The sequence below is a fragment of the Pagrus major genome, chromosome 7 (assembly GCF_040436345.1).
Source record: "Pagrus major chromosome 7, Pma_NU_1.0".
In the NCBI taxonomy this organism is placed as follows: Eukaryota; Metazoa; Chordata; class Actinopteri; order Spariformes; family Sparidae; genus Pagrus; species Pagrus major.
The window spans coordinates 20,881,311-20,892,465 of record NC_133221.1 but is presented as its reverse complement, the minus strand read 5'-3'; the positions used below and the strand labels follow the sequence as shown (position 1 = coordinate 20,892,465).

The following is an 11,155-nucleotide window of genomic DNA, read 5'->3' as shown; positions in this document are numbered from 1 at the left end:
CGAGTATTTCGGCCTGACTCAAGACTTAATACAGTGCTGCTCAGGAATGTGTTGACTTTTAGGCGTTTCCACGTTAACTACGTGATCTAATTAATGGAATGTCTGCTGAGAATAAACAGCTATTATAAAAAGGTATTGAGGGATGTTCTCACACACAAAAAGGCAAAAGAGGGGAGAAAGAGAGAGACGTACTCTGCGGAGTGTTTTCAGTTTTTTATTGAAACAATATGAACAAGAAACACTGCAATTAAATTAAAATGGTTCAAACAAATCAGATGGCACAAATTAAAGACCTAGAAGACTGATAATATGTGGCAAAGCAGAAGGGAGGAAACAAACATGTCGTTGCAAACATTTGCAGTGTCTAAAGCCTATTCATTAAACATTACATCACTCATTCAGTGCACGTATTAAACGAGTTTGTAAAGCAAGCGGAGCTAAGCTGAGACTTCATTATTTGTACACCCATTTAGCACACTTACAGTTGCAAAAAATAACAAAAAAAGGGGGCATTGCTGCCTAACTTTGTGCACTAAAACTAAGTGCAACTATAAAATGTCGTCCTGTGCACGCAATCTGGGGTTAGCACAAATTAAAGACTGGATGGCTTGTTCTGGTAACTATTAACAGAAGTACTATGGATTCATTGTCAACACAATGCTATCACTATGTCTAATAACTGCTAGCTGTGTGTAAGCCTTTATAAGGAACGAGCCAGAAGTCATCAAAGCTGTTCTTTTTTGGAATGGGTGGCAGTTAAAAAGTACAGTCAATTCACATTAATAATGCACTTCAAAAGTTAAAATCCTCCTAACTACCTAGAGAATACCAGAGACAGTGGCACAAACCCTTCTGCTAAATTTCACAGATATGTATTAGGTTTTTATATGTCAGTGTTAAAGTGGGCAGAATGTCACGTTACTCTTGCAAATGAGGGTGCTCTTTTTTTTTCCTTTCCCGTTAGCCTCATGCTAGCCCCCTCAGAGCTCATGAGTGTCATGTCGAAAACAACTTCTGCACACGGTGCTTCATACAGTTGGCCGAAATGTCATGTGGGATTCTGGCTACGTGAGAAAAAGGGTTTTTACTGGTGCTCAGGGGTGCTTTAAAGGTCTGTTAGCCACAACAATAGCTTGTATGTACTGTGTATTCCATAATATCAAATGCTAGCCTATGCAACATATGAGAAAGTCATCAGCTGTATACTATGTAGTCCCCTTGCATTGTATATACATCCTGTGGAATTTGTAGCAGTCTCTGCTGCTCCCACCGTCCTTGTGTGCTTAATTTCCTTTAGGTTTGTCAGTATTTTCCTCTCAAACATCCATGCAAATCTAAACCACTCTTTAAAGGAGAGATTTTACCCCTAGATGTCAGATAATCCCCTACTGTTCTTTCTCCCTTTGTCTTTTTTTTTTCTAACAAAATGCATTTGAAAAGGCCTGAAAATTCTTGGCGACATCCTGCTGTCACCTTGATTTGTTCTCTCCGAGGGCATAGGGGAGGACGGAGCCTTTTATATCAGCGGCTCCAGGAGGGGTGGGGGGTGGGGGAGGTCAGGGAGGTAGCGGGGGGGAGGTGAGGATGTTTGCTCATGTAGCCCCTCTTGTCTCACATACATACAGTACATACATAAACACACACAAGCCTCCCTTCCCCCTCTCGTTTTTTTGGCAACAGTCCAGAGTCCTGGTTAGATTAGTTTAGTTCTGGTGTCGTGCTTGGTTTAATGATCGGAAATGGCGTCACGGCTCAGTAGTTCAGAATTTCCAGAACTTTGCACGCTCCTGCTGCTTGGCCTGCTTTTTCCTCAGGGGCTGTGGGATAAAAAAAAATTAAAAAGAGTCAGTTTGTAGTTGAAAAAGTAGTGTCATTTCATTGTGTAAATTAAATTTCTCCACAATAAGGGCACATGGACACCAACAAAATGGGTGGTGAAAAAAAGCTGGTTTGTAGATTCAATTAAAAGATTAAAAATATAGGTAAATATACAGAAACGAAACAACACAAGGGTTATATAAGAGACGTGTTTATCAAAACCTTAAAAAATTGAGACATTTTCTTTTAAAGGCATGTTGTTTGGGAGTTGACAAGATTAGTTTTGGACTACTTTTGCCCCTTTCAGAGCGTAACTTAAGTCAGCAAAGATCTTAAAGGTCCCATTTTGTAGGAGGTGAGATTTTCATGTATTTTTTTTTTTCTTATAAAGCAGGTTGCAGTTGCTCTATAAATACTGTGAAAGTATCAAAATGCTCAATCCACAGTTAGGTCATGAGAAAAATAATGTGTTTTTTGCACATTAAAGCATGTAAACCTCTTAAAGTTAAAGTATGATCCTGAAAATGAGCATAATATAGGACCTTTAAGATGATACACTGTGAAATAAACTGTAAATAGGCAAATAAACCAAAATAGAAAGACTGATAATTAGAAAACAAACAGAAGTTGAGGACTTTGTGTTGCTGCTCCACTTCTGACAAACACAACCCCTCTGTTGAAATAAAAACTAGCCTGCTTGATGACCACTGGCCACATAGACAGACACTGAGTCAATAAACAAGCCAATTTCAAGGCCAAATAGAGCCACTTGTCACCATGAATGCCCAATTTTTCCTCCTCAGGCCATGAGGCTCTGCGTCAGAAGAAAAAGCAGCAACAAGCATCAAACTCATGTGAGTTTTTTCTTGGGGGAAAAGACATCTGTTACACATTTTACATGAATTAGGATCATGATGGGCAAAGGGTTATAACAATTAGCTGAAAGAATCAAATAGACATTTACAGAAACCATAATGCTCTCTTTTTTGGTTGGTCTTTTGTTCTTGGCAGACCTGTGACACAAGAAACATTCATCATTAGCAAGACATGCAGCTCAAGACAGTATTCTCAGAGGGGAGGCAGTGCTTCGTGGGAACACTGTCACTTGAATGGACCTCTTTTACTCTCATGAAGATAGGTCGACTTTCAAATGTGTTTAACAGCAGAGACCAATTATGGTCAAAATGCTACCAGTTTGTGTTGGGCATGCGAGGTCATCTTATCACACAGAACAACTCTCTCTCCTCTGGACCCATTACATCACTGCCTGTGTTATTTCATCACAGGATGTGTCCGTGATGACTAAAAGCTCATGCTGTTTCACTCCATATTTAGAGGGAGCCAGAAGTGATGACTCACTGCACAACGTTTATTTAACTGTCTGTATTCACGTGGATTCAGCCGCTGGAGGTGAGGTACTTACGAGTATTTGCCCATCCTCCTGACGGCAGCAATCACCACGGCGACGAGAATGACAACTGCCAACAGAGCGCCAATCACGATGCCGGCTACCTGGCCAGATGACAGGACGTCTGTGGGACAGAAAGACGAGAGTGAATCAATGTTTAGCTTTTGATATTGCTACTCTTCATGTTATATGTGTAAGTGAATCACATGCCATCTATCTTTGAGAAGATCAATAACATCTGTGAAAGGGAGAATAACGTGTAAGGCAAAAGAGGGAGAACAGTCATATATGGAGAGATTTAAGGCCTGTGTGTGACTTTTAAACCCCCTCATATCAGTCAATAATAACACCTGTCTTCAAACAATCCTCACCTTCAACGTCAATGTGGATCCAGTCTTCCTCTGTTTGGGTGGGTGACGTCGCCACCACAAGCGGGTCCTCCTTCTCAGCTTCCTCAGGGGGGGCAGCGGTCTCCACAACAGGAGCCTCGGTGATAAGCTGTTCTGGTGCTCCAGCCGTAGAGGCAACAGGCGCTTCTGTTTCTACGACAGGCTCCTCAGTAAGGACTACAGCAGGCGCCGCCTCTGTTGCAGCTTCTGTTGCAGCTTCTGCTGCAGCTTCTGTTGCAGCTTCTGTTGCAGCTTCTGTTATGACTTGATCTTGGGCTACTTCTGCTGCTTCAGTTGCAGGAAGACCAGTGACCAGTGACTCTGTAGCATCAGCTATGACTGTTAGTGCCTCAGTGGCAACTTCAAGGTCTTCAGGGAGAGCTGTGGGGCCTGGGGAGAGAAATAAGACGTCACAGATGGGTTCAAATCCAGGTGTAAATGTAGGAGTACAATCTGTTGCTGTGGATTTTTTTGTTGTCATTGTATACATGTATATTGTTTTTGTCATATGTTTTGGGTTATATATAGTGCTCTAAAGCTCTAAAATGTCCAAAATACATAAAATAATGCTGTATCGGTTGTAATACACTTAAAACAAAAATGTAATGTATGTGATTTCCCAAACAAAGCTTTTGACATTATAGAAGGCAGTGGTGGACTCAGGATGTTTGAGGGGCAGGGGCGAAAAAAAGTAGAAAGGGCACCACATGTATGCAGGGAGGCACCAGCGCACAGACAGTCATGATATATTTAAAGCGAAGAGAGGGCACTTTATCCTGTTTTCTCCAATGGAAGGGCAACCCAGAGGGCACTTCCACAGTGATGGAAGAAATAATATCACATTATTACAAAATCATTTTTACAAAAGAAAAGATACCATGCTCAAGCAGTCAAATTAATGGTTAATCTATTTTGTATTTTCCTTGAACAACCTTCATGAAACGTATTGTGCATTTCAGTTTTGACACTGTGACCTTTAGATTTGATTGTTCTTGAGATAGATTTGTTTTCACAGGCATTACAACACAGAAACATACAGATATACACCTGAATGTGTTCAAATTTAACCTTTATTAATTAAGACAATTGTAAATTGTGAACTAAATTAGATCTCAATATGTAATCTTAGATATAGAGACAATAAATAAGAATATTGAATGATTGTTCAGTCCTATATCATTTTTCATATTGACCCAGTACAGTGTGCTTTTACATTTTTCTGCCTCATTTATATTAAGTTCAGTAGCAGGACAAAATGTTAAGTATGGATACAATAAAGGTCAAAATGAATATGGTAAATAATTAGATCCCTCCCTGACATAATGATGTGATGACATGACCTTTCCTCTTTCTCATACTTATAACATGGCTACCGTAAAAGCATGGCCACCACGCCCCATGACTTCATTAAATGTACCCCTACCCCTCCCCTTCTCCATCCTGTCTGCGTTAGCGTATTGGTATGCCACATCCTCTGCCTCACTCCCAGCTGACGTGTGAAGAGAGCACGGGATGGCTTGTTAACCCTCAGACACTTAACATGTGCAGCCTTTGAAGGGTGGGGCTGCCAAGGACGATGCCTGATCGTGCGTTCGAGAACTAAATCTTCTCAGGGAGGCTTGATGAGGAAATGTCCGACATTGTATCTTGAAAGCATCTTTAACTTTTTTTTATCTATCTTCGTGATTAAAAAAGATGTATAAGTATCCTGCAATATCTTATTTGAATGCTGAAAATCAAATCAAGTTTTGTCAGAGCTCAAAAGACTAAAATGGAGGCTCTTGTTTTATACTTAGTGACTGTATAAAGACACGTTTTCACCCTTGTGTCTTTCATCAAAGTCTGGACTAAGAAGCGGCCTGACTTCAACCTAATAATTTCCCTCCAATAACCCAAGCTCCATCCTCCCATCATCCTCCCAGCCACAACTGAAAAGCTCAGCCTGGACAGCGCTGCTTCGAAATTAAGGAGGTAGATTTCAGTGTGGCACTAAAATTACGGTCTGCAGTTAACTTTCCACTGACAAGATGTTGGCCTGAAATCACTTCTTCTGCTTCTCTCTCAAAACTTTCTGACTCTAGAGACCAGAAACAAGCGTCTCTAAACTTAGCGACTGACATCATGCTCTCTTCCTCCCCGTTTTCTCTCGAATTGTTCTAAATACTTGAAATAATAGAGAATACTTCACAAGGGTAAAAATAACACTGAAGAATGACTGGACTTGTCTAACAACCGGTGTAGTTATTCCTAGTCCCGAGTTGGCTAGCGGGTTCATTAGCAACAGGCGGGGGTAAATATAACAAAACATTTGTTCCCACAGGGTACAGAAGAGGGGGGATTTTCAAAAGGCAACTCAGACTGTTTGTTTGGAACGTCTGTAAGCGATGATAAAACGGTCTGCGCTTCACAGAGTATGGCCATACGCTATGTGTAATCGCCCCCTCAACCTCCTCTAACAATCGGTTCATTATGTGTACAGTTCCCACAATTAGCTCAGAGTAGTATTTCCTCCCCACTGTGCTCACGATCACGATTACAGCTGCATTAGTGAGTAACACAGTGAGACTGTTGCGGTCTACATCCTCTCTCCTCTCCTTTCCTTTTAATCCACTCCTCGTCCGTCCCTTCTCTCCATGACCCTGCCACTCCCTAAGGAGAGGTTTGTTGCCGCTGAAACCTTTGAGAAGGCTGAATCCCTGGAGAGAAAGAAAAGGGAGGGCAGGAGGGTGGAGGGGAGCTCTGAGGGAGCAGCCCCCGTGTCCCTTCTGCTGCTTGATTTCACTGTGAACGTGGTCTCTGGTTTGCTCACAGCAAGAAGAAGTGTGTCTGTGTGCAGTGGTTAGCATGTCTGTAAATGAATCCTCAGGGGGGTTTGAGTGCATGGGTCAGATCCAAAACAGGACCCCTGAAGCTGGTGAGGATTTCTACCAACACAAGAGGTTTGAGTACAGGGCACACACTTGTGCTTCCCATGATGACGACAAATTAAAAACCCTCAGCTCTGCACAAACCTCAGCAAGTAAAAACACAGCAGAGTTGGAAGCGGTCCCTCTTTTTTCATTCTTTCAATCCTAGACTGAGAAACGTTTACGTAACTGCGGCGCTGTCCTTATTATTCCACATTTTCAGTGGAGCACCCAGGTCATTTTACCCAAGATTACATCATTGTGACCACACATGCTTCCTCGCATGAAACAGCCTGAAATCATCCTGGTAATTAACAAGCGTCAGCAAGTGGCAATGAGTTCATACGGCAAGTGTTCACGTGTTTGTGTGTGTGTGTATGTGTATGTATGTAAACCTAGGGCTGCCTCGGCCACTGAAAACTACCCCACTCCTCTTAAAGCCCCACTCAGTCAAAAGTGTGTTTTTCTTCTAGTTTCTCCAGATGAATGTTTGAGCTTCACTTTGTAGAATGATGTAGGTGCAGACTTTGACACTAGAACGCTGTTTTCACATTCAGTGCTGAAAGTGTGAGGGTTCTCTGTGCTCATTTAAAATCTGATTTTAAGAGGCGGGCCTATGTGACATCACAAATAGCTTGGAAGCCAAGCCTGGTCCAATATTCAGCAAACACAAGTGTGATGTGGAAACTTGAAGCCTCCAGTTCAGAAAACACTTACGGTGAAGTAGGAGACATTTCGTGTCGAGCTGTTAAACTCGAATTTTTAATGAGGGAGAATGAGTAGGTGCCATTTTAGGTATTTTAATGTGGTGATTATACTTTTTTCCTACAAAAACAAAGTCAGTTTATGTATGCCTTAATAAATGTGTGGGGGGAAACTTTAAGACGACATCCAGGACACAATAGGAGCACAACAGGTGGGAAACAAACGGTGTTGACACTGTTTGTATCAAGAAAAGTAATTCAAATACTAATACAGCATTGTAATTCTAACTGTGAATGAAACTGGATTTGAAATTTCCCTCACACAAGGTTGAATGATGGGATGTAGATATACAGGAAGGGACAGCGGCAGGCAGGCAGAAAGAGTTAAAAGGGGCAAAGGAACACAGCAAAAAGCTGGGAGAAAGAGGTGGAGGCACCCATGTGGGGCTTCAGTCCAGCCTGGCATAAATAAACCTCCAGAGAGAGTGAAAGAGTGAGGGAGGGACACAACGATATACAGTGCGAGACAGGAAGGAGGGAGTAGCAGCTTCCATCCATTATGATCACAATCAGCTGTCACCGAGGCCCCCGTTTGTGTGTGTGAGCCAGCTACTAATTCACAGTCCTGTGTGGGAGGGAGAGGGTCCTTGTTCAGACGGTGTGAGGGAGTGTGAGAGTGTCCACCTTTGGAGACCAGGAATGTTTTTGCAGCGCCGGAGGAGGGAAATGCTGAGAGAGATAGGCGCCCTGCCCATCTTCCCTGCGCGACGATGAGATGCCGCATGGCGTGGCCTCCCCCGCTCAGCCAGTAGGAGTCAGCTGTGGAGATACTGGGGCGTGCCATGCAATGCACGTGGGGGGATTTTATGCAGGAGACAAGAGTGGAATTTTCTCAGCCCATCTTATCACAACGCAACACAATGAGCGTCCACACTTGTACAGGGACTCATTTTTTCCCCTCATGGTCCAACTTAGATAGGAGGACAGGCAACATCTGGACGCCAGGGGCAGTAACTGGTCCAGACTGAGCACAAGTGGGCCTTTAATCTTAGGCTTAACAGGTCTGATTACATTCCTAAAATGTAGTGAATCAGGGCAGGGATGACATGAAATGCAACCACTGTCTGGCATCACTCTTGAATTTCAGATAAAAGCAACACTCCTGACCTACTTTTATAAAACGAGCCTCCTAATGTATCTCTAATCATGTCTCTTAACCTTCAAATCCAACTCCCACATCATAAAACACCCGCCCAGTTGTGTAAGTGTTCCTTAGTCAGCAGCTCTACTTTTTTTTCTTACTTTCTCTTGCACCATGTCTCACCCTGAAACACACGTAGGTGCTAGAGATATGAGACATTTGTGTCAGTGCTCACAGAGGAGACACACATACGTACACAAAAAAAAAACTCCACAGGGAGTTCTGGGCCGTACCCTGAAGCCCTGCTAGTCTTGAATCGTCAGGGCTCGGTGCTGGCCAAAAATGGCCTCACGCTCCTTTCCATAAACAGATGTTTCTTTCTCCTTGTGGAAATTTTTTAAAGTATGACTGAGCGTTTTTTTCTTCTTCTTCTCAAAACGATACACAGTTGACGTGAGAAGTACCCCTTTCGTCACGCTCTTTACCGGCATGCGTCTCATATTTGGAGCGTGAGCGCAACATTCGAGTCTAGAAGTGGGCACGGACAAAGGGCATTGACCTCTCCCTTCAGCAGCCAGATGTGACGGCGATGTTATAGGCCCAGAGAGGCAGACAAAACTCATTAAGGAGGAGACCAGAGGAGGTGGGGGCAGCGGTGTGAGGGAGGAGGTGGAGGGTTTTACAGGATACATGGAGTTTGCTAGTTAAGTGAGCAGGCGCGAGGGAGTTAAAAGACCCCATTTGTGAAGCTATTTTCTTTGTTTCACCTTTGCTTTGCAAAACTGAGACCACTGAGCTCAAATCATTCAGACTTTCTTTTTTAGAGTAAACCTCTATGGATATGGTACAGGCATGTCGTCTCCGACCGGTAAAGGTTGTTGTTTAAGAATAGTCCCAGCCCCTCTCTGCTCCCCCGTGTCTACACCAAGCCTATCCCCCGGGGTCCAGACCCATCAAGCTGGAGCAGGGGAAGGGGAGTTGGAGAAAGGCGGAGGACTGTTAAGAGACGGGGGGGAAAGGTGGAGGGGGGGTTCAAGTGGTAAAGCTTGATACCCCACCAAAGATGGGTAAATGCCAAGGGGAGGCGCGCCGCACGGTCTAACAACATGCGGGGAAAAGAGGGTGGGGCGCCTCTTAAAGCTCATCACGTACCGGGTGTTCTCTCTCTTCCCGTCCTTTGCTCCTCTCTCTCATCCATATGACCCTCTTAAATATAGAGCCTCTCTCTATTAATACTCACACGCAAACCAGCCCTGCCCTGCCCTACAGTTCCCTCAGGCCTCAGCCACACGCCCACCGTGCCTGCTTGCTTCCTCTGGGCAAACAAGGCTGCTGGTCAAGGCAAAGGAAGGAAGTAGAAAGAAAAGAAGAGAGGGAACACATACATACAGGGAGAGAGGCAATGGTTGCAGAGAGAAAAATCAGAGGAAAAAGGAAGAAAGAAGTTGCAACATGAGAGAAAATGAGAAGATCAGGAGTAAAGTGAGAGGAGACAGAGGATAAGCTTTCAGTTAAATGTGCACGGTGTATGTTACAGTTTACAGCCACCCCCCCACCTCCTCTCCCTCCATCCCTCCCTGTGTATGAGCACTGTTTTGGGAACCGTCCAAAGGATATTCCTTTCTTCTCTTTGCCAGTGCCAAGAATTAACAGACACGAGGCAGCAGAGCTCCCGCTATTACATCACATTTCTCTCTCTCGTGTGTGCAAATCAAACTTTTCCTCTCGTCCGGCGCTCACAGGGAAAAATGAGATAGCGAGACAGAGGGAGGCGGATTTCTTAAAATCAACACAGACTAACCATTTGAGTCGCCCCCTCTTTGTTAAATTAACACCTTCAACCAAAGTTTTGCTCTTCCATCAGGGGGATTCTCAGTTACAGTGGAACATATGGCAGTTGTCAGAGGCAGCTTTCAATGATGATTTAAGAGTGAAAATGTTAAAAAAATATATGAAAAAAATTGAACACAATAATTTAATTCATTAGTTAAAAGAGGCACACATTAAAATTGAGTTTATTCTTCCTTCTGGAAGCAGCCAGATTCAATAGATTTATAGTTCAATCAAACAGGGATTAAAAGCAGACAAAGAGTGGTGTGGGCACATGGAGGCAGAGGGAGTGAGGGGACACAGTGTGCTAACAGCAGGACGGTGATAGCAGAGGCTTCACTTACTTGCATGTGTGAAGGCGCAGAAAGGGCCAGCCAGGGCCAACAGGAGCAGCAGCTGAACATTCATCGTGGTGAAAACGTCTGTCCTTCACTTCAGTCACGACCTTTGGGGACTCCCTTCGGGGCAAAGAGCACGACACCAGAGCCCTCACACACGCTGCTGCGCACACGCCAGACACACACCGACCGGCCTCTCCGGAGGGGAAGGGTTAATGACCAAAATAAAAAGAGGTCAGGAAAGAAAACGAAGTCTTCAGGAGAAGTTTGGGCCACAGATCCTTTAAAACTGCAAGAGAAGACAAGCAGCCTGACTCTCACAGCTGGAGGAGGGAGACAAAGAGTGGTGGAGGGATGTAAAGAGGACAAGAGAGGAGAGAAGAGCTCTGGCCACTTTGAGGAAGTGGAGGGAGAGAGAGAGAGAGGGACTGGCACACAGCAGGAGAGAGAAAAGAGAGTGTGTGAGTGACTGAGCTGGGAGTGGAGGAGGGGTGCTGCTGGTACTGGTGGTGGTGGGCTGGGCGGGTTGAGGAGCAAGGGGGCAGGTTGGGTTGGGAGGAGGGTGTCTGGATTGGGGCAGTAAGGTGGTTTCAGCCCTCGTGGTCCAGCCCCGTGGAGGAC

General features: G+C 44.3%; 1 protein-coding gene across 1 annotated transcript; it reads right to left on the bottom strand.

Annotated features, from left to right (window-relative positions):
• Window positions 1–200: 200 nt before the first annotated feature.
• pdpn (podoplanin) lies at window positions 201–11,016 on the bottom strand. The gene is made up of 4 exons (XM_073470298.1): window positions 10,541–11,016; window positions 3,598–4,005; window positions 3,242–3,350; window positions 201–1,817 (listed from the first exon to the last, which is right to left on the bottom strand). Exons 1-4 carry the CDS (start codon window positions 10,602–10,604, stop codon window positions 1,811–1,813), a joined length of 588 nt encoding a protein of 195 aa, XP_073326399.1. The 5' UTR covers window positions 10,605–11,016; the 3' UTR covers window positions 201–1,810.
• Between the last annotated feature and the right edge of the window lie 139 nt (window positions 11,017–11,155).

What these genes read in the sequence shown, in the direction of transcription:
- pdpn (XM_073470298.1), bottom strand. Translation starts at nt 10,604, where the DNA reads ATGAATGTTCAGCTGCTGCTCCTGTTGGCCCTGGCTGGCCCTTTCTGC. An exon ending in CTGCGCCTTCACACATGCAA is followed by an intron (nt 4,006 to 10,540) that starts GTAAGTGAAGCC and finishes TTCTCTCCCCAG; the next exon opens with GCCCCACAGCTCTCCCTGAA. An exon ending in GATCCACATTGACGTTGAAG is followed by an intron (nt 3,351 to 3,597) that starts GTGAGGATTGTT and finishes TCTGTCCCACAG; the next exon opens with ACGTCCTGTCATCTGGCCAG.